A 19,115-nucleotide genomic window follows, 5' to 3' on the forward strand; every position below is an offset into this window, starting at 1 on the left:
GTAGATAAATAAATGAAATGCAGGTACACAGGGGATAAAATATTGATATGGAAGTGTTCCAGATTATACAAAATATGGACAGAAGATGTACAAGAGGTCAGTCTATAGGTGTAAGCATAGATTGCTAGATTGAAGGTGCAGTAAGATCAGAGTGAGTATGTTGAGATGTGGATGTGTTGATTGTCAATGGAGATCATCATTATGATTGAGAGGTGTAGTCACAGGCCTATAGACTGATACACCGGCACTACTGGCTGTTCAGCATCCTAATGGCCCGGGGAAAGAAACTCTCTCAGAACCAGCTGGTTCTGGACTTTATGCTTTAGAATCGTTGAAATAAATTAATTCATGGTTTGGTTGTTAGATGGTTCATTACAGAGAATCTCTTCACAGTGGTAGTGACAGGAACAGGGGTCACAAAAGCCACTTTATTTTCTATCCAAAACTACTAGTGAACCTACACGTGTCTTCTGAGTTTTATATGTAATGCCGATAATAGTAAAACAATGGTAGATATGGAAAAAAAAAGTTTTCTTAAGGTACTACTTTGCCTTACAATGCACATACCTCTCCACCATGAATGTATTTTTAAAAATATGTTTTAAGACAAAACCTTCTCAAAACTATTGTAAAACAATGTCTCAGGCATCAGACAGAACATCTGTAACAATTAAATGTAATAACTTCAAAAGTGACGTGCATTTCACATCAAACCACTCTGAAAGAATTTGTTTATATCATAACCATTCAATTATGCAGATCCTTTGTGAAAATCAGTGGGATTCCTATTTAATTCCAAAAAAATAAAAGATTTTTAAGTCACAATAGTTTTGGAAGCGCAGTGCAGGCCACATGAACCCTTTTGTACACTCCATGTTACAATGACCCCTTTAAAATTTTACCTAAAGAGGAGCTTTCCTCCAAAACTTCCTCTCTTTCTCTTAAACACAGCACCTTACAGGTTTTCAAAAAGCAAATAACAACTGTTAACCATAAATGTTCCTTATAAATAATTTAGATGATAACAATGGCATTTTCGCAGTTTGTAAAGTAACATTTGTAATTGTCCTGATATAAAATGAAAGTTGATGGCATGGATCAATATGACCAGTGAAAACAGTAGAATCAGTGCTAAGTACAGTACAGAGAAGAGTTAAAAGCTGAATAGAATGAATAGGTTTAGAGAGCCCATACCATGGATAATCAATTTAAAACTATGACAATATTAATGTAGCATGCAAACAGTGTTTAAGTTTCAAAACATACTGCTCACTTCCCGTCCGTATAGTGCATATATGAAAACTAAACTTTTTTAGGACTTTGTAACTTTATATTTGTACAAATGCAGTATACAGTGGAAAAATGTAGTTATGTCAGATAACAAACTGCATAAACAGAAAATATTGTAATAATTTCAAACAATAAATTTTCAACAACAATTTAAAAAAAAAAAGAAAAGAAAAGAGCCAGGGGACAGAACACATTTTACAAAAATATATGAAGTGAGGAGAAGGTTTTGTTTTTGGAGAAGGTAACAGAAGCTATGTATTGTTTAACTTCTATTTCAAATTTGAGAAAATCTGGTCTTGAATGAGTAAATTTACATTTATGAATGACATTTTGCCATAAGAATGATCATATTACTAATATAATATTCTTTAGCTTTATTATTTTTATAATGACTGAAGCCAAACAACACATAACCTGGGCAAAGATTAAAATCAGGATCAGTACAGTCCAAGACAGATCTACATACATCCTTCCTGAGCTTTTTTGTGTGGGTGCAGTGCCAGAAGAGGTGTAGAAGAGTTTCTGGGTTTACATTCACAAAAAGAACAGTTGACATTGACATTCTTTCTAAATTTAGCAAGAAACTGGTTGACTGGATAACATCGGCGTATAATTTTGTAAGAGACTTTATTTTATTGGTTAACAGATATTTAGAAGGTAAAATAGAAATATTTTTCCAGTCAAGATTTTTATAAGAATATTCCAGTATGTAACTGCATAAGGATTAGAAATAATATCTCTTTGAAACACCCTGCGAATATCCCTGTTATTTTTATTGGAAGTAGAAGAGAAACATATCTGACCCCCAGTTAGTAGCCTGAATGACGTAACTCGAGCTCCGGCTGCCCACTTCTGAGCTATACAGCGTTATAAGGGGTGTTTGAGCTCAGACGGCTTTTTGAATGAGGGAAGCCAATCAGAACATGTTGTTAAACAGCCTCTTTAATTCTAGGAGATAAGGTGGTAATGTACAAATGAGTTAACACAAACAGTGGACCTAAATTTGTATGCTGTGGGCCCTTTAATGTTATTTTAGGACTAGTTAGTGGTTTTCTCCGTGAAAGAGACTAAACTAAATAAATGTACTAAAAATACTGTGGAGGATACTGTGGGTCAGCAGCACAAAGCGAGAGCATTCAGCACCGAATCAATGTCACTGAGGCTGTCAGTGCTGTGCTGTACTCGGTTTTCTCTATTCGTGGCTCGAGCCCACACACTTGTTTTCCAACACAGATAATAAAAAAGGTCGTGAGCAATTTTAACATGCAGACGTCATAAAAAAAAGTCGTGAAACATGTTGACGCTCCGTGTCTCAGTACTGAAACGTACTGATGGTGTAAGGAGGACTCTTGGTTGCGAAACGTCAGTGCGTCATTAATCCAGTTCCAACGGCAGACGGACCAATCAAAAGAGAGGTTGTTGAGAACCGGCTTGCCATTATGTTTAAGGCAAATCCTAGGACGTGGTACCGGCTTTTTTAAAATAAGAAATACTGTAAGACACTCGCTCGAGAGTGCTCATGACATGTTTTCGGAATAAAGGCGAAAGAAGATTCAAGGCTCTGGGACAGAAAACTATAAAGGAGTGCCGGATATTTGATTCTTAGTCCAAGGTTGAGCTAGCTGGGTCTGCTAGCGTACAGTGGAGGAAGCCCCCTCGCTACTGAGCAGTAACGCTGGGGAAATTCGGCTAGGTGATCAGCTTAGTTAGCATCCAGCTATCCCGCTATGTCTTTCCGCCGCCAGAATGTGAGTATCCAGTATTTTTGTGTTCAACGGTGATAGTCAATCAGATAAACAGTACAACATGTTCCGTTTATAAAGATGATTTAGACCGTGATTGCTCAAATAGCTACCATTGTATGCCTGTTAATGATGTCGCTACGTTAGCTAGCTTAACTAGCTCACTAGCAAGTTGTAGGTAGCCGGTCACCCAACAAGAACGCCTCAAAAACGTAATTTTATGTGTCGTAGACCATCGACATATAATTAACCGAGATGCTTTTCAGCAGCAGTCCGGACCAGGTGGCCGCAGAACTTCTAATGGTACTTCTGGATCGGCCAACATGTCATCCACAGTTCCCGGGAATAGCACTACCAGATCGACCACTGGAAGGTAATCTAAACCCGGCCACTCTTCACAGAAAAGTCCGGGGACTGACATTTCATCATGAGGCCTACCGGTTAAAGTGGGCGTTTGCGTCTCACGTAATTCGCGTAAGGGGGTCGGAAAAGACCAATTGGGCCGCGTGTTATTTAATTAGCGGAGGTAAGGGCCAATTGTAGGTGAGCGGCTTTGATTGACATGTAAACATGACCAATGAAGTAACACTGGCGCTGAAAAAAAATCTGAACGCCCGCCCTTACAAGTGATCTGAACCAATAGGATCGTGAGAATAGTTGATTGAAGCCGTGACTGACCAATGGGCGCACTCGTTGAGGACAGCAGCGAGAACTCAGTAGTGTTTTGTTGTTGTTTTTCTAACCCATATGATACAGAATAGCGTTTGCGTCTCAATTCGAGCGATTTCTGCACCGCAGAAGACCCGGAATGCACGTGACAAAAAAGTATTCAATCTATTTTTTTTCTTAGATTTCACATAGATCAGTAGGTACTCAAAATCCCGCGTTTCAGACTGTACGCGTCAGTCTGTTTGTCCTGTATTGTTACGGTGTCATTTGCGCATCTTGGCTAAAGCTAGCCTGGTAGCTCGATGCATTGGCTTTGCTAACGTAACCTTAACCAGGTAAATCAGACTCGGTACTGTGTCGAGCTGTCTTGAATATACGGTAAGCATGCGAATTGCGTCCAAATATTGCCTCGTTCTTTAGACCGCTTGTTAGCTATCGTTAGTGGTGGCTAGTGAGAGCACACAATGCTCCGGTGTGGCAGTACGGCGACTGGTCGTTGTTTACTCAGCCCTGTTTTATAGTTAAAGGTCCGAGTTTCTGTCTGGGAACCACTGGACCTTGTCGAGGGTCAAGCTGTCAGACCGCATAAATGTTGTCGAAGACCACGTAGTTCCGCTTTTAGATGTTTATATAACCCGAGCAGTACCATCAGTAACCATAATGTGTCCAGCGATCATCTTTACAAATAAATAGGTATAGGCAAATAATGGGATTAAACATTATGCCTTAAGCATTTTTCACTTCTGTCTTGCTGCTGTGTCCATTTATAGAAAACTATGAAATGGGTATATAGATTTTTTTTTTCTTACAAGGCAAAGGCAATGGCAATGATTTTATCCTGACCATTTAATTCTTGTATTATTTTCAGGAACAGAAACTCTGTGAAGCCCCCCTCACAGCCTCCCACTGTATGTAACAACTTTAATATTCTTTAATCCACATTATACCTGTATCTCCTTGCCCTGTGTTTTGTTACTGATGTTATTTGTTGCTCACCATGTCTCTTTGTTGGTCTTTTATGTACCTGCCTGTTGGTGTTTCCTAATAGGAGTGGGCAATGTAGCAAAACTATAATATCACTATACTTGAAGACGTTTTCACACAATGTGTACCACAATACTTAGTTTTTCTAAAGTTTGATAGGTTGAAATCCATTGACAGCGACTGTTGCAAGTGGAAAAAGTGTTTTTAACCCCTATTTGTAATTGTAATGACAACAATTGTTGCATGCCTATTTAATCTTTTTGAACGATTGAAATAAAAATTATCCAGGGTTTTATTTATTTATATATATATATATATATATATATATATATATATATATATATATATATATATATATATAAATATAAATATATAAATAACATTTTACATACTGGGTTACAATAAATCAAGTGTCATTATTTATGCTCTCTTTGTGATGAAACATACCTTGTACTTTATTATAATTTACTGAAACACAAATATCGATATTGCCCACCCCATTTTATCATATTGCAATATCATCATATTGCCATGTCTTCAGACTTAAACTCTGTCTCAAATTTTGCAAGTCATGTATATATTTTTTTTATTTTATTGATAAAGCTTTGATGATCACACTTTTTTTGTATTTCCTTTCAGGTATTTGAGGGTGTCTACAACAACTCCCGGATGCTTCATTTTCTCACAGCTGTGGTGGTGAGTTTCTTGGTTCCTGACAGAGCTTTTGTCTTCAATTATATCAAAAAACATAGAAAAAAGCTGATAAATACTAAGATATTGGAATCCCAGCAGAGAAGACCAGTACACATATCTGCTTTCACCAAACCACTGCCTGTGTATCATGGCTTGTTTTATTTTCTGTCTTTTTTTAAAGATCTTCTTAATTATCTGGTCATCTGTCCACCTCGGTCATCACTTTCTTCCTTATCCTCTCTCATCTTTCTCTTTGCAGGGCTCCAGGTGTGATGTGAGAGTGAAGAACGGCAGTGTGTATGAGGGGATCTTTAAGACTCTAAGCTCAAAAGTAAGTAAAAATCTTTACATACATTAGACATAGTATAGTGCACCACAGCCTTCAGAATAGGGTTTGATTCTCCACCATGACGTGCAACACTAGTAAGGATCCTTGGGCACTGCTCCTATTGCTACATCCACGTGCTTTTGTTGTAAGGCCCTGACGCACCAAGCCAGCTGTCGGCCATCACATGCTGTCAGGCCGTTGGTGGCCAGCAGTTGCCTGTAGTTTGTGTGGTGCGTCCTTGACCATTGGCTCTAGTCCACTCTTGTTTGCGCCATTTTAGCTAAATGAGCCCGTTGAATTGGTGTCAGTGGTCTGCCGTGAGAAAGAGTTGTGAATCAGTGTGTGTATTTGAATGTCTGTATTTTAGAAGCACAGTACTTGAATTTTTTTATTGTTATGAATATTACAAGAACATACAAAATCTCTGAAGTAGCTCTGATAACTAGTAGTGGGCAATATAGCGGTTCATCCAGTATATTGGCTGAAATTCTTTTGAAGGAGTTTTGTCACCGTCATACAGGTGATGCTGCGGTCTCAGCCTACAAGCCAAGAAGCTCCACAGCTTCTCAACTAAAAATAGTAGAATGTATGGCTTGTAATGTTTTCTAAATTTCACTGTTTATTAAACATTCACTCTAAAACAGCCTTTTTTTATCCCTTTTAGCCTTTTTTAGTGACAGGCTAACATTGCTTTACTTTCACATACTGGATCACAGAAAACTGAAACGTTAAATGAAGACATGTAAAGAATATATTCTTTACCTTGTGCATTGCAGTTTAACAAACTACTGCCAGCTCTTGCTATAGAGACTTGTTCCCTTTTGTAAAGATGCATTAGACGAGACAAAGCTGAGTTGATGAACGGCAATCATCAGGTGGCCTTAAAAGGCACTAGTTCTTCCTCACTGGTTTGTTGTGTCTGATTAAATTGTTAGTTGCTCTGGACAAGAATGTCTGCCAAATGCATAAATGTAACAGTAAAATAGTGTCCTGAAAATTGAGCTTAGTCATGATCTAGGAATTACATTGTCATTGGGGCAGTTTTCTGCACTGTGTTTATCTTATGCTGTGTGTGTGTGTGTGTGTGTGTGTGTGTATATATAGTGTGAGCTAGCAGTGGACGCTGTACATAAAGTAAGGAATGAGGAGGGCGATGGCTGTGGAGGTGGTGTGTCTGCACATCCCAGGCGAGAGGAGATCACGGACACCATGATCTTTAGCCCCAGTGACCTGATCATGATGACCTGCAGAGATGTGGACCTCAACTTTGCTACGCGAGGTGTGTGTGTGTGTGCACGTGTGTGTGCGTGTGTGTTTATCAGTCATAGTAATGTAAGTTACAGCTATAAAATATTGATGTGTTTTGGGGCTGTATTTTTGCCTGACCTATGTTTATTTTATTATGTTTTTTTTTATATGTGTTTAGACACCTTCACGGACACAGCAATCACGTCGACTAGAGTAAATGGTGACCACAGAGAGAAGGTGCTCCAGAGATGGGATGGAGGGGACAGCAATGGGGAAAACTATGAACTAGAGACTGACACAGTGAGTTTAATCCCCAATGCACAGTCAAACATAAGTGTACAAGCTATGGAGACACCAAAATTTCAGCCACTGAAAAATTGTGGCTAGGCAAAAAATGACACTTTTAAATTTTGTTTGAAAGAGTGAAAATGTTACCCAAAAAGTTTCAATTTTTTGAGGATTAAGTAGGCCGGGTACAAATAATTTTAATAGTTGTCCGAAAAATAGCCACTAAAAATAGTGGTTAAACTACAGTATATTGTGTGCAGTTATGCATTTTGTAACGTCGGCTGTGGATGAATCTGACCGTGAACATGGTTCAAAGAAAAATTTGGTGGAGAACGTTTCTTTCAAGGATGCAAGTGATTATCCACTATTGTCAAGTCTTCATAAGTATATTGTGGATTTTTGCATTTGATGCCTAAACTTGAATCCAGATCTTCTGTTTGAGTCTGGGTGTGTGACGTTAATGCGTAAAGATATGACATGTTCCTAAAACTCCTGCTTTCAAGTAGAAAAAGAAAAAAAAAAACTAAACATAGAAAAAAATATAGTGCAGCTCTAAAAAAAACACTGTTTTCTTTTATGTCTTGCACCAGTAATTGCTGACAGGCAAACCCCCAGACCAAAACCAAAACTGAAAACCAAAAGTGCCAGATGTGTATTTTTTTTTAAATAATTTTACCTGTTTGTACCACTGGTGGTACAAACAGGTTAAGTTATTAAAATAATTACAAATCTGGTGCTTTTTGTTTTCAGTTTTGGTTTCAACCAAGAATTTTGATTTCAGTACCTCACTAATACAAATACATTAACTGTATGACTGTGGAGACTGAGCTAGACTAGAAAATACACTGATATAATTTAACCCATTTGTGTCTGAAAACTACATTTTAGTTTCCAGTGTTTGACAAATTAATGAAACTTTCAGAGCTGTAGTGAAAACCTTGCCCCTGTCTCATAGCCTCAGTCATTCAGCATGGGCAAATGAGACACTTTAAAGATGACTGTTTTGACCTTGTGACATTTCTGAGAGAGACTGATTATTTTCAGATGCGGAGAACTCACAATCAGCTGTGCACAGTGCTGTGACATTGGTGCAGTGATGGAGTCAGGAGACATCTCAGCAATAGATTGTATATTTTAAAGTCCATGCCAGATCACTTTTGTGGTGCTATCTTTATGTCAGGGCTCCTGCACAAAATGTTGTTGTGTATCCCTGGTCTTATTTGTATTTAGAAATGTTTAAAATACTTTTATTCTACATTTTCTTCTATTGTATTTCAGTGTTTTGCTTGAGGTCAACCGTTCATAATTTCAGTGATGCAGTATATCCCAAAGACTGAGAAGAGAAGATGTACATAGAATTTCAAAGCTTAAATAGATACAAAATGTAATAAGAAACGTTTTTGGGATTACAGTAACCTGAAAAAGGAGACATAAGGAAAGGAAACTACTTTAATGCAGACTTGTATTGGCTCAGAAACAAAACTGAACTCTTTGTCATTGGTGAGATTCAGTCAACAAAGATAGTGTCCCTCATACTCATCTTAATGTCAGCAAGAGTTGCTCTCAGCCAGGCCCAAGGCCTTAAAGGTTCCCAAATGGTCACCTTTCACCCAGTTATATGATGATGGAAAAACCCATTTCCAACTCTTGTACCACAGGCTGTTGCCATGTCTAGTAGGATAGATTGGGGATGGGCATAAGCAAGTCCTTATCTCATGTCACAGCATCCTTATGGAACATGTCAGTGGCCTCGCAGAGACACAAGCCAAATAACTATTATTCCTAGGTGTTAGAAATACATTCTTAAACAAAATATTCTGTACTAAAAAGATTCAAATTTGATTAGGGTAGATAATGAAGTTACCATTTTCCCGTTCACCATTTCCCAACCTCTCTATATTCCATAGAAATAAGCGGACTGTTTTTGGTACTGTGCCTGTAAGACTGGTGTATATATAAATAAAACAGGTCTGATTGGCTGCCCTGTATCTTGCCTCATTTGAAAAGTAATCCGGGCTGAAACACTGATTATAACTTCAGGATGAATGGGTGGAGCTAAACAGTTGTAGGCTGAATTGGGAGATGCATGACATTGTAAAAATTCAGCAGTTCAATACAGGCTGTTTTGGCTGCATAATTTCCATAGATAGACTGGAAAGTGAAGAGTATTTTTTTGCAGTTTCAATAATGTTTACGTACTACATTAAAATCTTATATTTAAAGAAGTCAAGTATTTTTGGGTTTCCATGATATGGCGCCATAAAGAACTATGATTAAGATATTCTATTTTTTTTGCTCTCTCTGTCAGTCTAATGGCTGGGATGCCAGTGAGATGTTCCGCTTCAATGAAGAAACGTACGGTGTGAAGTCCACCTATGACTCCAGCCTCTCCATGTACACGTGAGTCACTTTGTCTCCCTTTATCTATCCCTTTATCTGTCTGTCTTTCTTTCTTTTTTTCTTTCTCTTTTCACTGTCTCTCTCTTCCTCCCTCTGAAACGTCTTGTCTCACCAAACTAATAAATTCAGCAAATAAAGAGAATATATAAAACTCAAAAAATGATGAGCAATTGCATTTAGCTTAGGACCTTAGACAGGTGAAAATATATACAGTTAGGTGTATTTAAGGCCTGTGTTCTTACATGAAGTGGTGGAGAGGCTGGGAGGAATGTCATAAAGAAAAGGACATTGTCAGATGTTAGGTTGTACATTTAGCAGTGGGAACAGTTATACCAAATTCTGATGCATGTCATTCAGTGCCCACCACCGTCACAGAATCTAGTTCCAGCTGTCTCATCTTAAGTCTATCTAATCTCTCTTCTCTCCGTTTTCCTTTCTCTCTCTTTCTCAGAGTTCCTCTGGAGCGGGGAAGCTCTGAGGTTTTCCGACAGCGAGAGGCACGAGCTGCACGCTTGGCCAATGAGATTGAGGCCAGCTCACAGTACCGCCACCGGGTGGCATTGGAGAACGATGACGGAAGGACAGATGAGGACAAATTCAGTGCGGTGGCGCGGGATGGAGGGGAGAGAGAGAGGGGCAGAGACAGCCCTAGCTCCAACTCTGGGAACAGGTTCGTCTGCCATATCACTCACCTCAATCTCTACATCACATTTAGAGCCTTCTGAATGTGTAATGTGTAACAGTGCATTGTGACACAGTGTACTACGATGCAAATATGTGATACAGACATGGGCGATATCACCTGCAAATTATGAAATTTAATGCAGTTGCATTGCGTGAACACCCAAGGTCACAATCATCATAACTCACATCAGCAAGTTCAGTGTTGTTTGCCGTGCTCTCGGCTTATCCCACACCAATACTCAAATTCTCAGCTTAACTACACCAGCACATTCAGTGTCATGCAACACATTTCCAACTATGGCTGCAACTAGTCATTATTTCAATAATCCGTTCATTATGATTTCACTTAATCAAGTAATTGAGAAAAGTAAAAGGACAGATATCTTAGTAACTTGCTATAGTGTAAGGTGAGCTCAGGTTTACATAATTTGCAGGGAACTGTGTTTTTGATGATGTGAAAGTGACATCATTTATGTGATTTTGAGATTTCGAGCTGTGCATGATAGATTACAACTTTTTTTTTTTCAATCAAGCAGACTACTTTGCGAGCAACTGATTTAAGTTATCATTAGTTAAGTGCATTGTTACCCTGTCATCGATATACTGTCTGCGTTATGTATGATGTTGACTGACCTCTTTTCTTTCTTCTTCACAATGTGTTTCTCGTAGGGAGGCCAAGTACATTCCCTTGCCCCAGAGGGCGAGAGAGAGAGAAATGGGTGCATCCAGAGGCGAGCGAGAAAGGGGCGGAGCCTCCTCCTCGCTTCCTAATCGAACAAACAGACCTGTCCCTTCAAGCTCCTCTCCCAGGCCCCCTCTTCCCTCTGGCAGTGGTCAGCCTACCCCGCCTTCTGACAGGAACAGTCCACTGTCCATCAGAGGAGGATACTCTCCTCATCAGTCGCAGTGTAGTCCACCTGCTCAGGCCCGACCTTCAGAACCTGGCCATGCCAGCCCACCTGCTCCACATTCACTCCCCCACTCACTCTCACACCCGCAGTCTTTGTCAGACTCCGCACGACCTGTAAATGGAGGTACAGTTTTTGTGTTTGTGTGTTCACGTGTCATATTAGTAATTTTTAGTTTATATAGAATAACACACTTTATTTTTGTTTTATTATAACTTTATTCTCAGTGCTTTAACTTTTTAATTTTCAGTCATTTTGTAATCGACTACAACTTTGTTCATCATTCTGGACAGTTCTTCCTTTCCTACTATTTATTTGTAATCTGTTAAGGTGCACATTACTAGCATCATATTAGAATCATTCAGTCATATGTTAGGCCCGAACAGCATTTTACAGACTTTGAATACTTGTTGATATTTCTGAATGAGTACCTAAATACTCCCTCTCAAAGTCACCCTTAAAAATAAAAATATTTGAAGTGTTTTTAGTCGTCCATGTGATGGAACAGGTAATCTTTTAATCAGTGTTTCTGGACATGGCAACTGTGCTAGAGTTGTATGTCTGTCAAAACACCGGCCCTTCTGAGGCATTTTTAACGTGTGGAGTGTTTTAATGTCTGGAGTGATTGTTAAATTTTTTTCTGCTTGCATAAGTGAAATGTAAACTCCATACAGATCTAAAAAAAAATCAAACACTCCCAATTTCTGTAGCATTTTAAACTAGATCTGCTGTTTGTGCTGTTAGGTTTTAAACCTGCTGTAATACTGTTTACTTGTAACAGAAGAGGAGTGAAAAAGATAATATATTCCTGCCTGAAACATGTGAAATAGCTGAGTCACAGGCAATGTGGATTGGATGCATTGTCACTTGCGCTTCACTTGCGGTTAGCTGATGTGGTGCTGATGTGTCAGATATGGAGTGAATTTGGGGTAAGACATGTAGCCTACCAAAAGGTCCTTGGATAGGAATCATTTACATACTTGAGATGATTCATCAGATTTGTCGTGCATCCATGACCCACCAGCATCTTATTGCAAATTTTACACTGAGCGTTTTTCTTAATGTAATTTGAAATGTTCCTGTACATGTGATTTGTTTGGCGTCTTTGCTCTTCTAGCCTAAGAAACATGGAAAGCTGTGCTGTGAACAGTAGTTAACACAATGCAGGATTGTGACAGTATGAACTTTTCCTGGTGTGATGTTTTGTCAAATTTGTCTTTTACATAACAGTGTCATCCAGAACGTCTCCCAAATCTCAGAGACCTGTACAATCCAGAAGCTTACGCACTTCCAACTCCCACTCCTCACCAACAGGTGAAAACACCCGTGAATACACAGACTTATACAGTCATGTACAGAACATGTACTAACAAAGTAGTCAACACTGTCAAACCTTTTTACCTTCTTTCTGATCCTTTTCCCTCTTTTTGTCTCTCCAGTCTCTCATTCCCCCAAACCTGACGCACCCACCCAGGACCCCCCTCTGACTGCTCCTACGTACCTGGACACCTCTTCGGTTAACATGGTGACCCCAAAGCCCTCTGGCCCCACCCCTCTCTTCCCTGTAGATGGTGAGCAGCACTAATTATGCTGATAATTATTCTGATGTTAATTTGATTTTATCTGTTGTCAAAAAATATTTTTTTCTCTTTTAATTTTTCTCACTCTTTTGTTCTTCTTTTCATCAAAGTGAATGAGATCTTGTCTAAGGAGAGGACAGAGAGCCTTGCCAGTCCTCAGGAAGGCAAGAGCAGCAAAGGTAATTTGTGCATCAACAATGCCTGAGCTGCTTTCTAATTTTGAAATCATTAGTCTAGTCTAACTTAAATAAATACTGAGTCTTTTGCTCTCCTTGGTCCACAGCTGCATCAGTTCAGCAGAGGTCACAGATAGAGGAGCTTCGTAAGTTTGGGAAAGAGTTCAGGGTGAGTGTCCATGTGATAACTTTAATTTTGACTATGGAATAAGCTTCTTGTTTTAAGGGGTGGAATTAAATGATGAACGAGGGGTTGACAAAAAACCCTGGTATTTAAAAATAGGCACTAAAGAACCTGAGTTGTTTGATTTGATAAAATCGACTGTAATTTGATTTAAAACAAATAACAAATTAACGATTTATCTTTTTTTGAGCAAAACGTTTTGAGATCTGTGAAAGGCTATCCATAGTTATTAATTCCATTTTTATTGTATATTATATATATTATACTCTGTTAATCAAAAATAATATTAATGAAATGCTTATATAATCAATATTGTCAGCCCTATATTTGCAGCCATGTACTTTGTTTTATTGATGGTTGCTTAAGAGTTCACACTTTCTTGTGCTGTCTTTTTCTCTCAGCTTCAGTCCAGCTCTTCACCTTCCAGCCCCAGCACTTCAGCCACACCCAGCGACCCTGCTCATCCCAGCCCTGCTCATGGCACACAAACAGACCCCGCCCCCTCCAGCGAACCCAAAACAGCGTTACCCACAACTCCTGCTCAGGAGCTTCCATCGGATGAGGTGGGAAGAGAAACGAGTGCAGAGGGTGCCACTCCATCCACTCCGCCACAGGTCACACCCTCTGCTACACCCACTGCTACTCCTGGCAGTGCTTCACAATCTTCTGTTGTAGATGGACAAACAGCAGTTCCACCCCAGCCTGCAAGGACCCCAGGCAGAGAGGATGGCAGACCGGAGGCTGCAGAGAGAGTGGAGGGCGTGACAGAGTGAGTAGGAAGCAGAGAGACAATTATGAGTGAATGTTTTGACAGCAGCGCCCTGGGTGGTTGGTTAAACAAGTTTTATTGACATACCATCTTTCTCAAACTCAAGGGCGCTTTGCAAAAACAAAGCCAGACAAACAAAATGTAAGCAAAAGCATTACAACCAAACAGAATAGAAAACGACAAAATAACAGACAGGTTACAGAACAAGACAAACATGCTTGCACATCATCAAACCTATAGATGATGAGGAGTCCTGACGAGACGATATGCTGTTTAGCTCTAATAACTCATTGGCTCATCTGAGGCAGCCTCTGTCTGAAAACCTACTGATTTTGAATATCAGAATTAGTCAATGCACATTTCTACAGGATGCTCTAGTGCAGTGGTGTCCAGTCTTATCTGCAAAGGGTTGGTGTGGCTGCAGGCTTTCTTTCCAAAGAAGCTGGAACACACCTCACAGCACTAGTTTAATTAGTTAGTCTCAGTCCTCAAACACCTGAGCATCTGCACTAATACTTATACTAATACTGTAATGAAAACCTGCACCTACACCAGCCTGAACAGAATTTGAGACCCCTGCTCTAGCTGACAAAATAAGTGTGACCAGTCTTTACTTTCTGGTGTGTGTGTGGTGTTTTTTTTTAATTTTTTTTTTTAAACTGTCATTTAGTTTTTCAGTGTTTTTGTGGCCTTTTTGAACCCTCTTTTGTCTGTTTTCCTCCCCAGTCAAGTAAAGAAATCTACTTTAAATCCCAATGCCAAAGAGTTCAATCCCGCCAAGGCCCCTCCAACTATGGTGAGTACGCTCGCCAAACATTTTCTTTCAAAGTCATTCCTGTATACATAGTCACATGTATTTAACCCACACGGACACCTAATGAAGGGTTTTGTTTTAAAATTTTACTTCTATTAAACAAGAAAGACACCAGCTTATTTTGTATTCGGTGCATAGGTGAAGCCCTCGGCGACCCCGACACCCCCTCGGCCCACACCTCCGAGCCCTTCTGTGGTGCTCCAGCCTTCTGCAGGACAGGGAGCTATCTATGGCACCCAGTACCTGAGCTATGTCTCACCCATACAATTACAGGGCCACTCTGTACAGGTATGTAGACAGACATTTTATAATTGCATTGCTTTGGTAAATTGTAATGCATGACTTGTGTGTGCATGACTGAAAGAGTTTTGTGTTTGTAAATTATGGCTTGCTGTAAGTACTATCTGTCTCCAGCAGGCTCCTCAAATGTACCCGTATGCTGTGTCTACTGTCAGCCAGGGCAAATACCCCAGAGCTAAAGGTAAACACTTTCACACCTGCAGTGCTTAATTAAACCAACACTAGTTTGAGGGGCTAACAATTCACCACTCAGTGCTTAGCAACCAGTACTAGGCATAACTTACTGAAGTGTAAGGCAGGTTTTTCTTCTTTTATTTTAAATATTGGCTGCATTAGAATGTCTGGCAGTATAGATGTTACAAGCCACTGTGTGTTTTGATGCATTTCACTCAATACTTGGAACAGTACAGTTATGCTCAGTGAAGGTCTGTCTTGATCCAGTTACAGAAGGAATTACAGAGCAGAGGTTTTGCAGTTTGTGTATATTTAGCTTACACGTAGAATGTTTATAATAATAAGGTGACAATTGCAGAAATCTTGCCAGTGGTGAATAGAAAAGATATGTGTTCCTGAGACTCCTTTTGCAATCTATACTAAGCAGAGATGTAAGCACATGGTTCTGGATTTATTATATTAAAGATTCAAATCTTTATACATGTAGACACATACTGCATTTATTGGATCCTTCTCTCACTCAGGCTCTGTTGGGACCCCTCGTCCGGATCACAGCTCGTCAGCACCACCTATGATCCAGACAGCAGCGTCTGCAACGGGTCCTCCTCTGGTTGCCTCCCCTTACCCTCAGCCCTACCTGCAGTATGGCCAGGTCATCCCCGCCATGCCCCACTATCCTGGGCAGGTAATTGTGATATCCTACAGTTTATGTGCTACAGTTTATGTCATACAGCTTAATTGGAACTGCTGCTGTTGCTGTTACTCTGGATGTGTTCTGGTGGTCTTCTTACACAGAAACCATAGTGTTATTGTAGAGAAAATGTCCAATCCCTGTCATTTCACTTCTGTTTCTCTCTCTGCTAGCCGGTATACTCCATGCTGCAGGGTGGTGCAAGGATGTTGAGTTCTGGAGGTCACCCCCAGACTCTGGGCCCTCCTGGCCCTCAATATCCTGGTCAGACAGAGGGGCCTCCAGGAGCCCAGCAGGGCATGTATGGTATGTATTCACACAAACACTAGGGTTAGTCATCTTTCCACGCTCTCTGTGTAAAAGTTTTACTTGCAGTGGAATGAGTAATTGTACCATTCACGTAAATCTGCTGTCTGTGTCTCCTGTATATTAAATAGGCTTTAACAGGATACAAAAATGTGTGTATTTGCAAAATAGCTGATGTAATACGTTCTTTCATTTCCAGCCCCCCAATCATTCTCTCATCCCTCAGGCTCCATGCATCCTCCGCAGCCCTCCAGCACCCCCACTGGCAGCCAGGCACCTCCACAGCACCCCGCTCCCAGCCCAGGACAGGTATGGCCACCTGCCAGTCAAACTAACTCACCACTCAGTTCCCAACTTTTTGTGGAACTGTGTGATCTTATCATAAGATTAAATTAAAATGAATTATTCTTTGGTTGAGGACTGCAATGGTTATATTAACCTTCCTTTCTCTTTCCCCTAGTCTGGTCAGTCGGGTCCACAGCCTCAGACTCTGTACCATTCAGGTCCACTGTCAGCACCCACACCCCCTAACATGCCTCCAGGCCACAGTTCGCCACAGGCCTCCTATCCTCTCCAGGGCTACAGCCTGCCAGGCCATCAGCCACTGCCGCACCCTTATTCCTCCATCGGCCAGCTAGCACAGGTACACTGCGCTGTCGCATGCACTCTGTGCCATGGTGACCCAGCATATGCAAACACTAATATGTTCCACGTAGGTGTTATGTGCTGCAAATAAAAGGAATGCTGTATTTTTGTAACATATATTCATAATATGTGATCTAAATCTATAGGGTTTTTAAAATAATATAGATCAGAAATAAGAAGTAATTATGTTGTAAAAGGTGCAGATGTGCAAGTTGGAATAGATTAGGGTGCCGCTCCATTAGTAAATGGGAGGTTGAAGTGCTAGGTAAAATATGTGAAGATATTCTAAGCCTCTCTTATGTGATCAAATAATTGTGCTGTAGAAGAAGAGAAGGCAGAGGAGGAAGTGAGTGAGTATATTCAGTCTGACTCCCACAGAGTTAGACAGTGGGCTCGTAATGAGTACTTTGGGTTCTAATAGCTCGTTTCACACTTAACTGCCCACTCGGCTTCAATCAGTTAATGTAGCAGTAATTCAAAATCCACTCAGCAGTCTCTCATTGTACTTTAATTGAGAGACTCTTAGTGGCTGAAAGTGACCCAGCTGTGCATAATTATTTCAAGCCCTTGACTGATCTTCAGTTTCTTTCTCTTTTTCAATCTCTGTTCATCTCTTTCTTTATTAAAATTTTCTTGTTTTTTTTAAGGCTCATGTTCCAGGAGCTCTGTCGGGTCCACACCACTCTGGAGGACACGGCCCTCCACCGATGATGCTGCTTCATGCTCATGCTCCTCCTCCCCCTCAGCAGGGCCCTGGTTCTGGGCCTGGGCCCCAGCACCCCTCTCATGGACCCCCACCGCCACAGCAGGGAGCCCACCAGCACTACACCTACATTGGGCACCCCCAAGGTGAGGCATTACCATTGTATTATATTACTGATATCTTTCCTTGAATATTTTACAATATACATAAGACAGTAGTTTTAAGAGACAGTAACTTTAAGACTTTCCTCCACTGTACATCAAAGTTCTTGTACAGGCAAGAAAGAACAGAAACACAAATGTCTGACTTTGCTTTGATTCTGGCATTCTATTAGATATAAAAATATAATTAAAATATAATTAAAAATTGTTTTAACTCCTCAGCTGTGCAGGTGCAGCCCCACCCTTCCCAGCAACTGCCCTTCCACCCTCCTGGAAACTGAGTGAGACGAGAGTGAGAGAGTCTCAGACTGGCCTGATGTGCAGAGTGAGAGTTCCTCTTACAGATCCTGGACCAGGCGTGTAAACACAGACACACACTAACAGTCACACATGCATCCTCTCCAGAAACAGAGATTTTGTTTGTTTGTTTGTTTGTTTTATTCTTATCTGTTGGAAGGACTGAGATTTTTTTGTTTTGTTTAAGATGAAAGGACGGGGCACAGACTGTGTCTAAAACAGAGGGAATGAGTGAATGAGTGCGAGAATGAGAGTGAGTGAGTGAGTGTGAAGGAATGAAACAGCTCGAGATGAGTGAGAGACATTTTATAAAGATAGATTTTTTCCCTTCCGCCTCAACCCCTTAATTAAATAAATAATAAAAAAAAAAAGAAAAAAATTAAAATGTACAAAAAATAAATAAAATTTCAAACTCTCCGAGGTGGCGTCTGTCTGTCTTGTTTGCTTTAATTTAGGTTGTCTTGTTCGTTGAACATAAACCTTTTTGTGACCTAGCTGGGTAACTTACGCAGGAATTTTTTTGTGTTCGCTGTAAGTTTGTCAAAAAACACCTGACACTACCTAAACTGTTCCAGTGCAGTGCTGCGCAGAACTTGTTATTCACTGACATGGGGGACATGTCAGTGAGAGTTTCTTGTCTAGTTTTGGTTCACTTCTGCAGAATTTTTAAATGAGAAAATGCTGAGCTCTGAACATGATGACCACAGTAACATTTAAAGGGGATTCCCACCAGCTTTTTAAAATTTTCTGACTGGTTTAATGTGAAATGCTCTATTCTTGAGAAACTTAGTCAGAATTGCGTTCAGTGGTGGTGAAAGAAACCGGGGACCAGTTTCATGAAAGTGTCTTTTTTTTTGTTTGTTTTTTGTTTTTTTTTTTGTTTGTTTTTTTAAGTAAGGAAAAAGTGAATTTTCACTTAAAAGTTATGAAAGACATTAAGAGAATTCTTAAGAAGAAAGTACACAATTCTGAATTCTAAGAATGAGTGGTATTTTTGTTAAACGTAGGACAGCCTCACACTTGACTGTGAGGATTTTCCCTGTTCCTGGTTAATCCCTCCACCATTACCTTGTAGTCACAT

General features: G+C 40.1%; 1 protein-coding gene across 6 annotated transcripts; it reads left to right on the forward strand.

Annotated features, from left to right (window-relative positions):
* Positions 1–2,675: 2,675 nt before the first annotated feature.
* atxn2l (ataxin 2-like) lies at positions 2,676–18,451 on the forward strand. 6 transcript variants are annotated; one of them, XM_036590595.1, is made up of 24 exons: positions 2,676–3,038; positions 3,299–3,405; positions 4,570–4,609; positions 5,325–5,381; positions 5,638–5,709; positions 6,811–6,985; positions 7,133–7,254; positions 9,551–9,642; positions 10,094–10,312; positions 10,996–11,360; positions 12,465–12,548; positions 12,674–12,805; positions 12,925–12,993; positions 13,098–13,159; positions 13,576–13,943; positions 14,670–14,739; positions 14,896–15,045; positions 15,172–15,238; positions 15,756–15,916; positions 16,096–16,228; positions 16,428–16,537; positions 16,689–16,871; positions 17,521–17,722; positions 17,960–18,451. In XM_036590595.1, exons 1-24 carry the CDS (start codon positions 3,018–3,020, stop codon positions 18,016–18,018), a joined length of 3,120 nt encoding a protein of 1,039 aa, XP_036446488.1. In that variant the 5' UTR covers positions 2,676–3,017; the 3' UTR covers positions 18,019–18,451. The 6 variants fall into 6 exon arrangements, with proteins under 6 accessions (XP_036446488.1, XP_036446492.1, XP_036446490.1 ...); XM_036590599.1 differs by having other exon boundaries at positions 16,455–16,537; XM_036590597.1 differs by having other exon boundaries at positions 15,175–15,238.
* The last annotated feature ends 664 nt before the right edge of the window (positions 18,452–19,115 follow it).

This window comes from Colossoma macropomum, unplaced genomic scaffold (genome assembly GCF_904425465.1).
Source record: "Colossoma macropomum unplaced genomic scaffold, Colossoma_macropomum, whole genome shotgun sequence".
In the NCBI taxonomy this organism is placed as follows: domain Eukaryota; kingdom Metazoa; phylum Chordata; class Actinopteri; order Characiformes; family Serrasalmidae; genus Colossoma; species Colossoma macropomum.